This window comes from Linepithema humile, chromosome 2 (assembly GCF_040581485.1).
Source record: "Linepithema humile isolate Giens D197 chromosome 2, Lhum_UNIL_v1.0, whole genome shotgun sequence".
In the NCBI taxonomy this organism is placed as follows: domain Eukaryota; kingdom Metazoa; phylum Arthropoda; class Insecta; order Hymenoptera; family Formicidae; genus Linepithema; species Linepithema humile.
Window position 1 is genome coordinate 23,408,649 of NC_090129.1, and position 17,706 is coordinate 23,426,354.

The window sequence follows — 17,706 nt, forward strand, 5'->3', positions numbered from 1 at the left end:
AGGAAGGAAGGAAACTATTGTACAAATAATTCTTTTCAATGTACAGTTTTACATTTATAATATTTTTCATCGGTGCTATCACTATAGAAAATAATATTCAAAATACTGTTTGCCGCGCGCGACAAAAGCAAAGATACGAATCTGGAAACGTCACTTTGCAAATCTTTCCGCAGGCGAGGTCGTTTAAAGAGCACCGGAGTCGTTATTTATTCCTGTCTCTGGGGTTTGACTTATCGGCATTTCGACATGCTTCGTTATCATCACGACGCAAGCCGATAAACGAACCGTTCGTGCATCGGGTCACACGAGACTTCATCCACGTCGTCAAAGCTCTATTTATATGTCGTTCCTGGCGGTTTTGAAGAGATTTAATCGCGCGCGTGTCGGCGGGCGCTTTCTCCCGTTCCGTGATTATTTTATGGCGTCAGATATCGCACCGATTATCTCGATAAACGATAATCCGGTACGGCGCGTTGGCTGTCTGACATTTCGTCGTTCAGTCATAGCGATCGCTTGCACTTTTACACGATGACGCAGTAGCGAGACCGATAGTGCTTTAATTAAAAAATGTTATATATTTTACACATAAAAATGGTATATGAGATACGACCTCATGTTTGAAGTATCTAATATTATTCATCATCACGAAAGCATTGTGCGCATTGTTAGTAACAAAAGTTGCCAGTACAGAAAAATCATGACAAAAGCTGGCAAACAGCTGCGACATTTCTCTTTGAGCAGCTTCATCATAAAATACTCTTGTTTAAGAAAAAACAACCGAGAACAACGTTTGTCATGACACAAAGAAATAAAGAAACTTTCGTACAAATATCCAGTGTTTGGTCTCATAACTCACAATTTCATTTCGATTTTATATTTTATCAGAGCCTATAACGTAATAATTTTTGTAAGAAAGAATAGTTTCTTTAATTTTTGTGCGTTTCTGCGATCAAAAATCTTCAAGTGTCTATACAGCGCATAATTACGAAGATTTGTTTTCGCCTTTCTTTCAGACGCTCCGCGGTCGATCACCCCTCTCCTTCCGATTCACCGACAAAGAAAACAAATATTTCACTTTCCGATACCGAGCAATTATTGACGGATACGCCTGGTCCGTCTAAAGTGTCGAGCCCGGAGGAGTACATCCAGGAAGTACGCAAGGACAGCGCGCTGTACCTCGAGGAGGGGGAAGGGACGCCGAACATTCTGAAGCCGGCCGACACGGATGTGCCTCGAAGACAGAGCAGCGGTTACGGGGGCAGTTTCGACGATAATAATAGAAGAAGTTCAACGACGAGCGGCGACAACGCGCAACAGCAGGATCTGTCACCCTTGCTGAAAGAGAGGTGCAGATCGAGATCGAGAGCCTCGATCAAGAATCTCGTCGGTAGAGTGGAAGAGAGCATTGACGAGAAGGTGCCGGTCACAGGTACATCGGGGGAGAGAATGCCGACGACGGAAATACACAGGAAGGTGTCAGGCTCCGGCCTCGACATGCCTAACATCAAGGAGGTGAAGGAGGTCCTCAGGGAAGAAACCTTGGTTCAGCAAGATACCGTCGTCGAGATGGTGGGAGGCGTCGGTGAGTAAATTGCGTCTCTATATCAGTGCGATCTGAGACTCGGTGGTCTTTAATATCACCGTAGTTAGATTTTCAAATTGGATCGGGCGACCCTTGAAAACGGAGGGACAGAGTAATTGAAGAGTCCTCCGGAAAAATATTGTAAGCGAAAAACTTATTAGATATAACACTTTAACGCGGAAAATCGCTGATGTAAATTACTATCACATTTCAATAATATTTTTTCTAAAAACTTTCTTAACTCGGAGGAAAAACCATGAAATTTACGTCTATTAAGCTGACACGGCCACTTTAGCACAATCGAATATTTTTTATATTTTATTACTTAATTGAAAATAAACAGTAACGACAGAAAATCGATTTTCTCTGAAATAAGTTTTACCGGATTTTCACTCTTGCTAATATTTATTCAGCCAAAATGAAACTGACGCGCGCAAAGGATCATCTATGCTCAGTGGATGCGGAGGGTTGCAAGGATGTGCAAGAAAGTATGAAGAAAAATAAAATGTTGCAAGACAGGGAGAATACTCTTCTAGCCGAGGAGCCGCAGGAGGGTACGAGGCGAGTGAGAAGCAACGAAAGCGCCGAAAATATGCCGAGACTGATCGAAGTGGCTAAAGTCCAAAAGACAGCGAATATCGAGAAAGTCGACACCGGATTGAAAGACTCGAATTGTAAGAAGGCGCAGAATACGAGTGTGGCAGCTACCATCGCCGTGGATAGTAGTCGAATAGCAGACACAAGGAAATCGTCCTTGCCCAGCGAAGCGGGACCGAGCCAACGACTGGTCGGGAACGTCGCCAGTAATGTCACCGACAGACCTATTTATCCTCGCTATCCGTATTCTCCGTACGGCAGCCCTCAAGGATCGCCCAGGAACCGCAACAGAACGCTTAACAGGGAGCGTTCCGTTGGAGCTAGCATATGCGGTTTTATCGATAGTCAGCAGGACAGCCAACATCTGAATCAATACAAAGTGTTGGATGAAATCGGAAAGGTAAGAGCGAATTTCGCTAAAATCCGCTTAAAAAATTCAATTCAAAAATGATTAGGTTTTATATTTGTCCCCTGCAAAATTGTCAAAGTTCCTACAATTACATTGGAAAAAATTCAATTTCGAATCTGAACGAATCTACACGTGAAAAATTGGAATATTTATTTATATATCGTATATAAACTTATTTACTGAATGATAAACTGAGCTATTTTTCAATTATCAATGCAAATGTACAAATCCCACAACGGTTAGATACATTTCACAAATAGCGATTAGAGATCTCTGTGTATAGAGAATCTTTTTAGTCTGCTCCAGGCGAAAAATATTGCAGATATCTCGTATTGAGCCAATTTCGCGGTGAATAGTTTAGGTATATTACGGAAGTCCAAAGCCTTTCCAATTATGTCCGCGACATTTCAACAATCAAGCTGTATTCGTTGATAAGAGGATCAACATATCCCTCTCGTTGAAGGGCGAAACCATTTCGTGGCGCTCACGTATCAAACAGGGGAATGATATGATTATCGATATCGAACACGAATGCTTCCTCGATAACCAATAACTCGCACCGCGAGTCATCACATTTCCAGCAATTTCCACTCCCGTCCGTCCTTCATACCTGTTAAGAAGTAATTAACAGCCGCGTAATTACGGATTATTGTCGATAATCACGTTATATCGCGCTGGGAAACGCAATATTGCCCACAGGAACGGAAATTCAAGGGACGCAGAAAATTTTAAAATCGTCGCCGCTTTCGCCCGCGCGCGCTTATCTCCACTCATTCATTATAATTGCCAGTGTATTTACGGAATAAATAGATCGAAAATTTTTTCGCCCACTCTATCACATTAGTCCGCTGATTTTGTTTGGCTCTACGGCTCTTATCTAATCAATTCAGTTCTTCTCTTCACGGTCTATGTATATATTTATCTTCTATCTCGATTTCTTTTCCGCTAATTTTTCAATTGATTAAACGGGAATTCGAACGATGGTTTAAATAAAAACGCTTAACCGTTCTCGCGCAAAAATTACAGATAACAAAAAAATTCTGAATAAATTTTACAATCATCATACCACAGTGAGAAACAGAAAGGTTAAAAGTCGTGTTTTAGAAGAACGCCAAGTTCCGTTTTTCAATGAACGAACATTCCCCTCGAATGAAAGGGCACACAGAAACGCGTTGGAAAATGAAAATACGAGATTTGCTTCGATGCCTACGCACTCAGCGTAGCGTGATTGGATTCAAAACAGATGCAAGAAAGAGACCGAGACAGCTGCCGCAATAACTTTGCACTTTGCTACAGCCTTGTGAAAAGTGCGGAGGTGCGAGCTACGAGAAGTTTACAACGCGCGTTCTTGAGGTTTACGCTGGGAATTCCAGAGATTGTTTGTCCGGAGAGACAGAGAAAGAGAGAGAGAGAGAGAGAGAGAGAGAGAGAGAGAGAGAGTATTTTTTACGAATAAAGTTGTCATTCCGCGCATCCTCGTGAAATTATCTTTGACGGACAGTGAGCAGAAAAAGAAAGAGAAAGGAGAGGGAGAGGGGAGGGGAGGAAGAGAGACAGAGAGAGAGAGAGAGAGAGAGAGAGAAAGAGAGAGAGAGACTTGTAAAGTTCACGATTCAATCTCTCTATCCTTATCGCGCCGCTTAAAACTACATTCGAACTCGAGATTGAATTCCTCGTCGAAGTAAGAGCTGTCAGTCGGAATGGAGTTTAATGCCGATTTGACGTTTAATCGGCTCAACTCCGCGACACTGACACACGCTCGGGACCGCAAGATTGCTGCCATCGCATATTTATAAACGGCGTATTAACATATCGATCAGTCTCCTTGGCTGAGTTGATACGACAACTTCCCTCCTCCTGTATAATTACAAGAGATTTTTCAAGAATTTTAAGCAAAGAAACTGATTGCTACATATCATCAAGAGCTATTTCTACGCAATGATCTAATTCGTCTCACGGATGACTCAATTAATGCTAATGAGACAACCGACACCGATTACAATTGAAAAGCGATTTGATACCTGATTTAACTATTAAAAGTGCTCATAAAAATAAAAGCATCGATTCGTCGTAACTTGTATATTTTTTCATTCTGTAGATAAAACTAATCTGCAATTCATAATAAAAAATGCAGCAAAATCGACCTCGAAAAAACTATATTCAGTGCGAATGTACGATTAAATTACGTGCTAAAGATATTTGTCTAAATCTCGCTGTCATCGCTTATATTAATCACAAGATAAACATACACGACCGGATATGCGCGCTCTCTCTCTATCTCGCCCTCTCTCTTTCTTTCAAGGATGATTATGCTGTGAAATATAAAATTATGCTCCTAGTTCCGATAGCATCGCCAGTGACCTTCGACTTGGTCGCTGCAGCGATATAAAGTGGATCGTGATAACGGCGCAGTTGAACCGCAAAAAGGGTTGCAGGTAAAAAGATGCGAAGAAAATTACGAGATTGTCGATAGAGCATGATTCCTGTATGCAAATTGCGTTCATTTCACGAGAAACTACCTGATAATGTTTTTTCCGTATTAGTGTCAAAACTATTCCACATAAATTTTCATCTATATCAACGAGAAATTTCCCACAAAAAAAGAACATCCGCCAACTCAAAAACATAATTTTAACTTCAACTTTAACTTGTTTTCGAGATACTTTACTTCTTTGCATATAATTTGCATTCTAGGATTAATTATGCTAAATTGTGACTAATCAAAGAGAAATATTTGTGCAACCTGTTGATAATCGAAATTAACAAAATAAATTAAAAGATCAGAAGACTTATGTAACATGAGAAAAATTCTGAAACACGATTCATACGGAATTTGATAAGTCTTTTAATTTTCAATTAAAATGATATGTTTGAGCGAATTTCAGTGAATATTTTATTCATATCAAAATGATTAAGTAAATCATATATAATATATAATAATTATAGTAACGTAAACAGAGTTTGCAAAATATTTCCAAAGAATATTTAGATTATCTCAATATAGATTTATTGTAAAATGCGGTAATAAAAAATAAAAATAAAAAATATCAACTATTAAAATAAAATTTAACGTAGTTAACGTGATCTCAATTAATTTCTTTAATATTTTAATTAAAATAAATTATTGGAGTAGAATTTTTGCAAATTTACACCATTTATCGTGTAATTAAAATTATTGAAAAAGAATAAAGCTTAATCTTTTCAGAAACATCGATTGATATATTTATTAAGAATTTCATTAAATTTCAAATTATTAAGAATTTCAATAAATTTCATAAAATTAAAAATTAAATTAAACAACAGTAATCAAAAATTCCACGCTAAAAAAATTTTTGAAAAATTCAGGTGTCACATGAGAGCACAAACGTGTCATTTATCCGCTTTCGCGCTTTTATTTATGCATCACTTCGCTTGCGTTTTCAGGGCTCTTTCGGTGTCGTGAAAAAGGTTCACAACGAGGAGGACAGTACGTACTATGCCATGAAGATACTGAGCAAAAGGAAATTGATGAAAAAAGCGGGGATATTTGGAAGGATGGCGCCACGTAGAACGAGCGCCGATCCCTTGGCAAATGTTTACAGAGAAATCGCCATTCTGAAAAAACTCGATCATCCCAATGTTGTAAAGCTAGTAGAAGTGCTCGACCATCCTGACAAGGATAATCTCTACCTAGTTTTCGAACTAGTGCACAGAGGCGAGATCCTCGTTATACCCACTAACAACCCGTTGCAAGAAGAAACAGCCAGACGTTATTTCCGCGACGTCGTCATGGGAGTTGAATATTGTAAGTCATTAAACATTCTATACGCACATACAGGAATTAGTTTACAGATAAACTTTCATCTTGGAAAATTGTTACTTAGAAGGCTCTAGATGAAAGTTTCAATAAAAGTTTTAAAATGTAATGTACACACACTTATTTTAAAATGGATTGCTCTATTGTAAAATACGTTATCACTAATTAAGTGACAGTTATTGAGATTTAGAATTTATTCTTTTTGATTAATTTTTTGTTTTTCAATAAATATTTAAAGAGAATTCAAGTTTTAAACTCTTTAATCGGATCACATGTTGCACTATGTAACCATATTTGATGTACACAATATCATCACGTTTATTACTTGCGCATTAAATAATAGTATGCAAATCCCCTCGACAGACGGATTTGCGTAATGTATTTGGTGCCTATTCTGGATCACAGCGACGCTTATCGCGGATCAATGACGGAAGAGGCGTCACCATACATTACGTAATCTCTGTAACCGTGTCAGTATATTTTATATTACACAATACCGTTGCGTATGTGTGTTGTATATGTTCAGAGACTATTCAATAAAGCATAAAAAACTGCTTAGATAATAATTGACTTAAAATTGCTATATACTAATCTAATTTTGCGGAAAAAGAGATAAATATTATATTAGCAAGTACTCGTTAATTCTCTAATAATGGCGAAATATCTTTCATAATTGCAATTATTTTCTGTAGAGTAGAAAGTTCATATTCTCTAAAATTAAATTCTAATAAAAACTGTCACGTATGATCGTTTAAAAATGTCTATATAACATTTACTGTTATTACTGTTTCCGCAGTGCATTATCAGAAAATAGTACATCGCGACATAAAGCCAAGCAATTTGCTGGTGGACAGGGACGATAGAATTAAAATCGCTGATCTGGGCGTCAGCACGGAATTAAGAGAACCCGGAGAATTATTGACGGGGCAAGCTGGCACGCCGGCATTCGCGGCGCCCGAAACAACAATTGCTAATGCAGAATATGCAGGACCGGTAAGTATATTTATAGTGTTCTATTCATATGATAATGAAATAGACTCACGTATATCGTTCACGTGCACCCCAGACAATCTATAGCGCCGTAAAAACAAGTTTATATATATATAGACTATTAAATCTGTAAATTATTACTCGCATAATACGTTCAGATACGATAATTGGAAAGTTATCGCGCGACTGTTATCACGATAGATTAAAACACGGTAATTTAAAAATTATCATCGTAGAATTTTATTTGAAAAATCCGTATTTTTCGATGCAACTTGTTTTAATTCTTTTTTTTATTATATTAATATTTTGATCGTATTGATCTCTCTATTTCCTTTATTATCTCTTTTACCGAAATCAAATATCTCCGAGCGTTCACATGCATACCGCGCTTATTCGAAATACCCAAACTCTCGCAATATGCATTCGCAATATACCGATGGTGCATCGGATTCGCAGTGGAACAGGACCAAACAATAACAAGTAATATGCACGTACAGCGCGTAACCAGCAACCGATTTCACTCCGTGAGATTAAAAATCGATAAATTGACCAACTATTTCACGTCACTTCCACCTATAAGCAATGACCCCTCGAACCGCAGAGCCGACACGTGCAGATTGACCTACATGCATTGCAAGAGAACCTCTCGACCAAGGACCTCTTTCGCGTACATATATATATATGTAATATATATATTCGGGATTATAGTAAAAAAGATTTTTCGATCGTCTGCTCTCAAGTTAACTGATTAGGTGCTCTTAAATTGAAGTCGTTAAACGCGTGTACCATACGCGTCGCCCATTTCAAATAGGCTTCCATATGAAATGAGTGCGCGAAAGCGGTACGATGTGATGGACCGACAAAGAACCGCGCAAAGTGGCTGATGCAGCGACGAGGCAATTTGCATGTCGCAGCTGCGTTGAGTTCGTTAGGTTGCATGTGCACAGGCTTTCAGTTCGAGCAAAAACTAGCGTTGTGGTCTAATCTGAATTTTAGGAGGTTTGAAGATACAGAAAGTTGAAATATTGAAGAGACAAAATAACGTGAAATATATTTAATGTCATTTTAACGAAAATATACAGGATATTTTCAAAAAAAAAAAAAACCGTTTCGTATTTCAAATTATAAATTTTTTGTCAAATTTTGAATAGATTTCTTTTGAATAAAAATTTCACCGCACGTCAATCGATTTCGATATTCGATTTTCAATATCCGAGGAAAATTTTGCAATATTGAAATTTTATGTAGAATAAAAAATACACATATAATCACACGCATAGTGTACATATATCCGGGAAATGCGGAGATAGTAATTGGCAAACTTGAGCGACTATATATTTTATTTGGTTTTTCTCTTTTTTTTTCAATCAACGCTTCGCGATAGGATGTAATTTACGCAAACGAACATTGGTTGCAGCAAAAAATAATCGAAGTATAACAATTGAATTTTATATGTGCAAATTATAATTTACAGATATATCGCTTGATGATTTTGTGAAAGATAAAATATTAAGACATTAAAAATTTCTCATTGTCTAATAATTCGAAACAAGAAATAATTGAAAAATATTATAATACATTATCTTTATTTACTGTTTTCCGATACTAATCCCACGAGACCGATTTAACCCTAGCTTACGAGATTAGAATGCTTAAATCTTTCTTTTACATGTGATGTATTATGCAGCAACTTGAGTCAATCGTTATTTTTTGCCATGTCTCTTTTATGCGCATCTCCAATTATCACAAAAGGTCACAGTTCAGTTATTCCTTACGCAGACTTTGCCTAGACTATACCAACTCTCAGTTTGTAACTTTAATATAATCATCATCAAGATTTTCTTATCCGTTTTCACCCTGCTGTTATTTAGTATCTACGTTTTTTTTCGTACTTCTAATTTTTAATTATATATTTTATTTCTTCCCCGTTAATTATAGCGATCTGAAGTTTCTCAGCGAGCGTACATATAATATTTGTTGAAAATAGCGCGTGTATAAAATAAATCAAAGTGCATGATCGTAGGTGGGAAAACCCGTCGGGGCTTTACCGCAGGAAAAGCGATACGAATCTCGTCTAGTTAGTTAGTAGCAGGCGTAAAGTTAATACTGACCGGCTGCTTTAATAACGTTGTTATTTGAGAGAGACGGAAAGATGTATAATTTAGCATCCCGGCAACTATATAATTCCGCCCCCATATATCTCCAAGATTACTTCGCCGCGACCACTGCTATCGCGTGACCTTATCGACACACCACGGCCGATCGCTTGAATTTCCGCCACGTCGTCGTCGAGGAAAAGCGATATCTATAATAAGCGGCTCACGACCCGCGAATCTACACGCTCGATTACGCTTAATCCAACCGACGCAATGTGCCGTGGTGAAATAAATGACCACCAGCAACCTGACGGCGTGCTTGCGTAGAAACGCCAACACAGGAAATCACGAGCTTGCAACAATATCGACTAAGTTGTTCGTGATCCCTGAATGAGAGCAAAAAATCACTTGAAATCCCAAAGATCAGAAATATAATAAAAATATTTGAAAAAAAAGAAAAACGGAAAGCACAATAAAATCGAAGCATGTTACGAAGTGTGAAACTAAGCGAGCACGTTTTTCTAGGCATTCAAACTCTGACAAAAATATTTTTCCTTTCACATTATTTGAACATTGATAACATATTTTTCTGTTTGTCAGAAATGTCAGTCAACATTTATATTGCATGACACATTCAGTTGAATTTAGACATTTACAGCTTCGTGAAATGTTAACTCCATCGAGTTTCGCAGTGTTTCGTATTTTAATGATAATATCTTATTTATTTAATTACTTGCACAAATTTATTAATGTTCAAAAAAAGAGATTTTTGCAAATAATTGCAAATGTCAATTATTTCCAAACATTTAATAACAATTAATAAAAGTTGTTTTGACAAAACATTAAAAATATTTAATAAAATAATATTTAAATTGAATAACATTTTAAATAGCATTTAAATTATTACTTTTAATTTGTTTTACATTTCAAAATAAATTATACAAACCATGTTTAATTTAATATCCAGTAAGACTTCAAATTAATAAATTCGTTCCTTGTAATACCTTTTAAATAGCTTAAACTTTTATTTCTTATTCGCATAATATTATTTTAGTTCGTCAATAATAATTTTTCGCACTGTACCGTCAGCTTCTTTTCGCATTTAAACGAAAATTTTATTTTACCTTCATAAAAATTATTCTTAAATCTCATTTATTAGTAATCTATTTTCACGATAAAAATATATCATCTCTCTTTTTCGCACCATGAATATTCTAGTCTTTCTATTTTACATGTTTTAATGGAACATATTTAATATCCATTAATTTATTGTAATTTAAACAGAATTTTTAATCATCTCTGAAATTTGTTTTAAAATCTGTAATTTTTAGAAGTTTTTTTAATTTTTTTATATCTATTCTTAAATATGTACACAGAAAAAAATAGATTTTTAAAGAGAAATCAATATTTGATGTAAAAAAAATATATCAGCAAAAATTAAATGTACACATAATATATGAGAAACAAATAACGATAAAAAATTCGACAATAAAAACTAAAGGTTTAAAATGTAAATAGATAAGAAAATCTTATTTTGTTAATCTCAAGTATATATTACGTTAAGTTTTAATTAAATATAAATTAAATAAAGTCTGTAATTTTTCGCAATTTTTAGGAGTTTTATCTCAATATAAAGATATACTTTATTTATTCACTTTCGTGATAACATTATCTTAGTCGCAAAAGCGTGCAGTAAAGAATTACATAAACACATGCAATGCTCAACTTATGTTCGTTTACCCGCGTACACATATTTCCACATTACTGAAATTCTCACAAAAGTATAACTAATTTGGCGGTTAGCAAGTTTGTTCAATTAAGGAATATAAACGTGCGATGCACTACGAATTCCGAGACTTCCCGGAATAGTTTCGCATATACGCTTTGTTCCATACCTTCGTATTCCTTCGAAGACCGTCATAGAAAAACATTCGGGTCGTACGGAATAGTAAGAGAACAAACACGTAAGACAAATAAAAAAAATAGTATAAAACTCAATCTTTAAAGATCAGATAGACATTATTTATGCGTCATCTACGCTGTGTTTAACCGACTGAGAATATTTTTTAAATGTCATAGTGTAGAAATTCACGGACGCGTTTATCTTTATGAGACTGGATCCCCATAAGCTTTTTATACACAAGAAAACATTTCCTTTATAAATTAATAAATATAGAAGATTGACATTTACAGATTTTTTTACGGATGACACAACGCGCACGAAGAAAGATTTTTGTAAAATAAAATAGATAGTAATTTTGTATTACGGAAAATAAGTTGGAAGATAGGGAATTGGCAATCAATTGCTTCAATTAAAGACACTCTGTTTTAATAAATTAAACAATAAATAATTGTTTATGCTCAACTCTCTGTTTAAGAACTCGCTATTTACGCGGCGTCTTTGTAACATTTATAACGGCGTTTCTCGTTGTTCAATTAATCGCTCCTTTAATTATGCACGACATCGTCTCGAAACTCGCGATTATCACCATTGAAATGTTTCGTGCAACGTGACTTCCACAGACGAAACATCTTTGTAACTACGCTACGCTGTGGTGCTAATTCTGCTGCAGCGCATTGAGGTGCACTTTAGCTAACAATTATCAAGTGTCATTTCCGTACCAAAACGGAAGGAAAACAATTTTCTTCTCATTTTACATTAGACAAATTCTATAACACGACAGAAAAATTAAAAAAGTAATTATTAAATACTCACCGTTACGTGGATGTAGGCGAACAGCAATCAGCAGCGAACAGCAGTCTCGATTCATCTCTTTCCGTCGATAATTCCTCGAAGCACTTCAATATACACCAATAATACACTAGCACTCACACTCGCGTATTAATTAAAACATTAACGATCGCCCGCAAACTTACTCGGCACTCCCGACGCTCGATCGCAAATAAAACAAAACTTGCGTATTCGTATTAATACATTCTTCCGACGGAACACAACTGACGTCATGGGTATCGACAAACGCGTCCGATTACAATCGAGCGAATTGATGCGATCGCCCGTAGACATAATCGGCACTCCCGATTTCTCACGCGCGACACATTCTCGACCGATGAGAAAATTCCAAAAAGCGGCACGCCGTAGACAATTACAAGCACTGTTTGTTCCGTGAATATTGTAGGCGAATGACATAACTTGTCATCTGGATTAATCCATTGCGGTGGTCCTTCCATGCTTTTTCATGCTTCCCTCGATGCTTTGCAATGCTAGATAACTAAATCGCAATATTCGTAAAAAGAAAAAAAAAAAAAAAAACAAATGCGGCGAAACACGCAACATGCAACGCGTATGATGAAAATAGAACTTTTCGAACGTCAGTTCGATGAAACGCAAAATGAACAAACGCCGAATTTGAATATCGAAGAAAACGCTTTGATCACGATAGCGCGCATCAATTTATATACTGTGACACTCGCTTGTTGTTAAATTCGATACTACTAACCTTCACACGTGGAATTCGCCTGAAATGAGTAACAAAGCACCGAAAACACGAAGCCATCGCAATTCGGTTACGTACTAAAATAAACTAACCATAAGAAACGATTATAAATTCGACAATGCCTAGTAACCTCGCCTAACTTCGCGCATCAACACGGAAAAATGATTCAGCAATATAAAATATTCGGATATTACAAAACAATCACATGTTTTGTGATTTATCTGTTACGATGATTTTTCGATGTTACTAAAAACATTTCAATGCATTAGCGGTGCACTCAACTATTTTTATATATTAACACATTAAAATTGTAAATGTTTCAATATTTCCGGAATTTGATCGCATTTAAAAATAAAAAAAAAACGCCAATATTTGTAAAAGAATTTTTTGTTGAGATGCGATTGATATCAGTTATCATGGGCACGTACATACGCGTTCGTGCGTTTGCAATCAAGTGTATCAATTTATTGATACGATAGATATATAGTATTCGCGGTTTGTCATACACGATGCATTCTCGACCGACGTAAAAATTCCGAAAAGTAACACGCCACAGGCGGTCGGGCCACACGCAAACACTAACCGTTGCGCGCGTATCATAGGCGAGCGAAATAATACCTGTGATTAATCCATCAGTGATCCCTCGATGCTCCTCTCGCTTTCCCATATTTTTCGATATTGTTCTAAATGTTGAAAAACAGTTGCGATGCTCGCCGAGGGTCGCTAGCTCAAACAAGCGAATAAACACGTATAAAAACCGTAACCTTTGAAATGTCGATTCGGCACAACTAGAATAGAGTATAAATACCGAACGAGCAAATACCGAGAATCATGATCGCGCGAGCCCATTGTACGTGGAATTTGTCTAGAATGAGTAAACAGACGCGGAATAATCGTAATTCGACTGCTTACTAACGCCGCGCGGTACCAACTGGAAGACAACAAATCCCGATAATGTATCCGTGCCTGACTTCGCGTGGTACCTCGACAAATATCATGAATAAACGAAATAATCTGTCTTAATTAATTTATCACGAACAATCCCTCGAGTTCTTTTCGGTTCTTCCCAACGTTTTTCGACGGTGTTCTGAATGTTGTAACACTCGCGATGTTCGCTGCAGATCGCTCGCTGGAAAATTACGCGTATAAAGAAAATGTAATCTTTCGAGCGCTGATTCTCTCTCACTCTCTCTTTCTCAATGCAACGCAAAACAGACTACGAATACCGAGAAATGTTTTAATCATGATCGCGCAAGCTCGTTGAAACACCGAAACAATTGCCCGTGTTGCTAAATACAGTACTTACTAGTAACACTCATTCCCACGTGAAATTCATCAAGAGCGAGAAAACTGACGCAGACCGATCGTAGTTCGACTGTTCACTGAAGTCGTGCGGCATCAACTGAAAGCAATGATAAATTTGAACATATAACCACAGCTAACTTCTCGCGGCTACTCGAGAAATAAGCGAGCGAAATAACTTTTGATTAATTTATCACGGCAATCCCTCGACGGTCCTCTCGATGCTTTTCGATGTTTCTCCGAGTGGTGTTGCTCCGAATAGTAAATAATCTCACGATGTTCATCGAAATACTCGAGAGACGTATACCAAGAAAGCGGATTGTTCGATCGTCAGTTCGACGAAGCGCGAAGTGGCGGACGACGATTACAAATACCGGGAGATGCTTTAATCATGATCGCGCGGATCAATTTACTCACCAAGATTATCATCCGTCGTTAGATTCGACTGTCTCGACACATATGTATGCGTACACGAAAGGCGCTCAGGATGCATAAATATGCGAAAAGACGGAGCATCACAAATCGACTACGTAGTAACAATGCGCCGCAGCGCGGGAAATAAAGTAGATGACGATTACGAATTCCGCCAATCACATTACATAGGAATTCTCATGTTTGCGACACTAATGATATATTCAGCGAATATTCTTGCCTGCAAATGGATTTAGATCCATTTTCTTATGCACATGCTTACGCAGTTTATCTGAATAGACCCTAACGCTTAGGGCGTATTATTGAATGAATGCAAAAGTTTTGATGCGTTTCTAATAGATGTCGTAACTAAGTTTTTATGTCAACGCTGACATATACAATATACATTGTCAATAAACAGGACATAAAAACATCTAGCCACTGAATCAATCAAAAAGGAAGAAAGAACCCAATAAACACTAATCAAAATAATAAATAGTAACATTACATCAATGTTATACTTTTACATTTTCAACATTATTGCAATATAAGGTGTCTTGTATATAACAATTATATTGTTGAGTAAAAAATTATAAGATTGATGTTATGTTACTGTTAATTAGTATTTACAGGGAATAACTATTCCAGTGTTTTAATTTTGTGTCAATTTAATATGGGAAAGTGGCATAATTATAAAATTAATGAGAATACTAATTAATAAGGTATTTATAAAAATATTAATATTGTAAAATAACTATATTGCTAACTTGTAGAACAACTTGTAGCATAAATTTGAGGCATTCATATCTTTTACTTACCATTCTTTAAATTAGAAGATCTTAAGATCTTATTTTTATTATCGCTAAAAAATCGAATTTTCTTAAATAATGTTAATATTCAGAAATTCTTATTTCCATATCTATTATAAGCATTAAAATATATGATATTTGTATCATAAATATCACAATGCTATACAATTTCTAAACTTTCAATAAATAATGTTGTCCTTGTTTTACAGCTATTTGTAGAACGATCAACAAATATTATTTCTAAAAGCAAGACAGAAGGACGATTTTTCATGTATATCTCCTATTAAGAGCTATGTTTTTATAAAATCTTGTTTTCCGTTCCGAAGTAAAACACATCGCGCTGTTATTTCAAAAATCAGCACAAAGCAACAACGAGGAAATATTGCAATGGCAAATAACCCTGTGCTTTTATACAACGTGACCTTTTAGTATAATCAAGAGAATCCGATTGACCCACGTAATATATATTTCGGATTTACGATCGTATTGTATAAACGATTACTATATAATGACACCTGATAGATGCACTCACATTCATGTATATACGTTCGCATTTTTCTCTTGATAAACTTCTTATCACAACCTATCAATTTTCATTTAATTATAGTTAGAATCATTTGTTTAATCATGATGAGAATTCGATTTTGTAACACAATAAGATCAGAATTTGAAAATAAATAACGGCAGACTTTTGAACTTTTAAATAATAAATGTCAACTTTCTCTAATAATTTTTCACTCTTAAAAAAGGCATGAAAAATTAATACTCGAATGTATCGAAAGTATTGTTGACGCTTTTCCGCGACGCTGATTGGTTATCGCGATTATTCTGACAGTTTGATACTTTGAAAGCGAAAGTTATTTTGACGGTTATTTAAAATTAAAAAAAATTTTATTAAAATATTTAGATTTCATAATTATTAAGTCACTATAATAAGTGCGCGCGCGTAGCGCGCGCCGGTATTGTTCTAGTTCAAATAAAAATGACAAATTATTTAAATCCCGCCTTACAAGATTTATCTATTCATCAATGTAATGACTGAAGATTGACCGCGATACAAAAATGTCTGATTTTAGCCCTGCGATGTGTGGTCGATGGGAGTAACGCTGTACGCGCTGGTGACCGGAGATCTTCCTTGGCGCGCTTCTGATAGTAAAGCTATTCAGGAAGTTGTTCGTAACGAACCGCTCACGTTTCCCTCGAATCTCGCATCTCCGGACTTGCGCGGTCTGATTGCGCGGATGCTGGAAAAGTCGCCGCAAAATAGGATCGTTATTCCGGAGATGAAGCGGCACCCGTGGCTGACCAATCATGCAACCGAACCACTGCCGACCGAGACCGATAATTGCCGCGTAGCGGTCACTGTCACCGATGAGGAAGTCACGAAACTAGGCACTCTGGTCCTCATCAAGACGATGCTGAAGCAGCATAGTTTTCAGGTGAGTGAAAAACTTCACCTAATCCTTGTATTAACTACCTAAACTTGAAGTTAAAGCCGACATAAAGAGAATAATCCTGAAATTGCATTAGAATGCAAATTATCCTTTCAACTTACATTTATTCCAAACGCGGAACATGAAATTGTTCGAAAAAAATCGTTACGTCTCGTTCCATTTTTTTTTTTATAATTACAATGATACGAATTTAATATGTAATTTTATATGTAGATAAATATTTCACGCATTCAGCGAATTAATTTTTGGCAACTGATTTTTAATTAAACACTTATTACTAGTTTGAATGAACCTCGTGAAGCTCAGATTCTTTCATTCAAATTCACAGCACTATCGATCTCACGATTCTTCAGAACACCGTTTTCCCTCAATCGTGTGCATTGACAATCGTGCGGGAGATCGACCGTTTGAAGTGAATTTGCATTTTTATCGCCAATGCGAATGGTCGACTTGCAAACTTTAGAAAGAGTCGGCACTTCCAAAGGTCCCTCCGGGATTAGTGGGTTGTGAGACTGGAAAATAACAGTATGAATTATTTCTGCTCTCCAGAATCCATTCCTGCCTAAGCGGTTCGGGCGGACGGCGGGCAACGATGCGGAAATCGCCAGTGCGGAATCGTCGGCGGCAGGATCGGAAGGAGGCTCTTCCGCGCTGCGGCATGACGCGATGAGAGACGCGAAAGCAGAACGTTTCCACCAGACCGGGAGAAGCAATTCCGCGCCGGATTCCTACAATTGGCACAGGTAAACTATCCGGCTAGGGGAAGAAACTCCTGGATATTTCCTCATTTCAATAAAATTCTCTC

General features: G+C 36.6%; 1 protein-coding gene and 1 long non-coding RNA gene across 2 annotated transcripts in view; one reads left to right on the forward strand and one right to left on the reverse strand.

Moving 5' to 3' along the window:
- Positions 1 to 12,754, reverse strand: part of LOC105670496 (uncharacterized) — a 170,866-nt gene extending 158,112 nt beyond the window's left edge. Inside the window, exon 1 of the long non-coding RNA XR_010888720.1 lies at positions 12,187 to 12,754. This is a non-coding gene — a long non-coding RNA (uncharacterized lncRNA). The remainder of the gene's footprint in view (positions 1 to 12,186) is intronic.
- LOC105670491 (calcium/calmodulin-dependent protein kinase kinase 1) overlaps positions 1 to 17,706 on the forward strand; it is a 65,036-nt gene that overhangs the window by 41,361 nt on the left and 5,969 nt on the right. The window contains exons 4-9 of the mRNA XM_012364035.2: positions 1,014 to 1,582; positions 1,996 to 2,579; positions 6,012 to 6,372; positions 7,181 to 7,377; positions 16,524 to 16,886; positions 17,451 to 17,644. Coding sequence (XP_012219458.2) covers positions 1,014 to 1,582; positions 1,996 to 2,579; positions 6,012 to 6,372; positions 7,181 to 7,377; positions 16,524 to 16,886; positions 17,451 to 17,644 — 2,268 coding nt within the window. The remainder of the gene's footprint in view (positions 1 to 1,013; positions 1,583 to 1,995; positions 2,580 to 6,011; positions 6,373 to 7,180; positions 7,378 to 16,523; positions 16,887 to 17,450; positions 17,645 to 17,706) is intronic.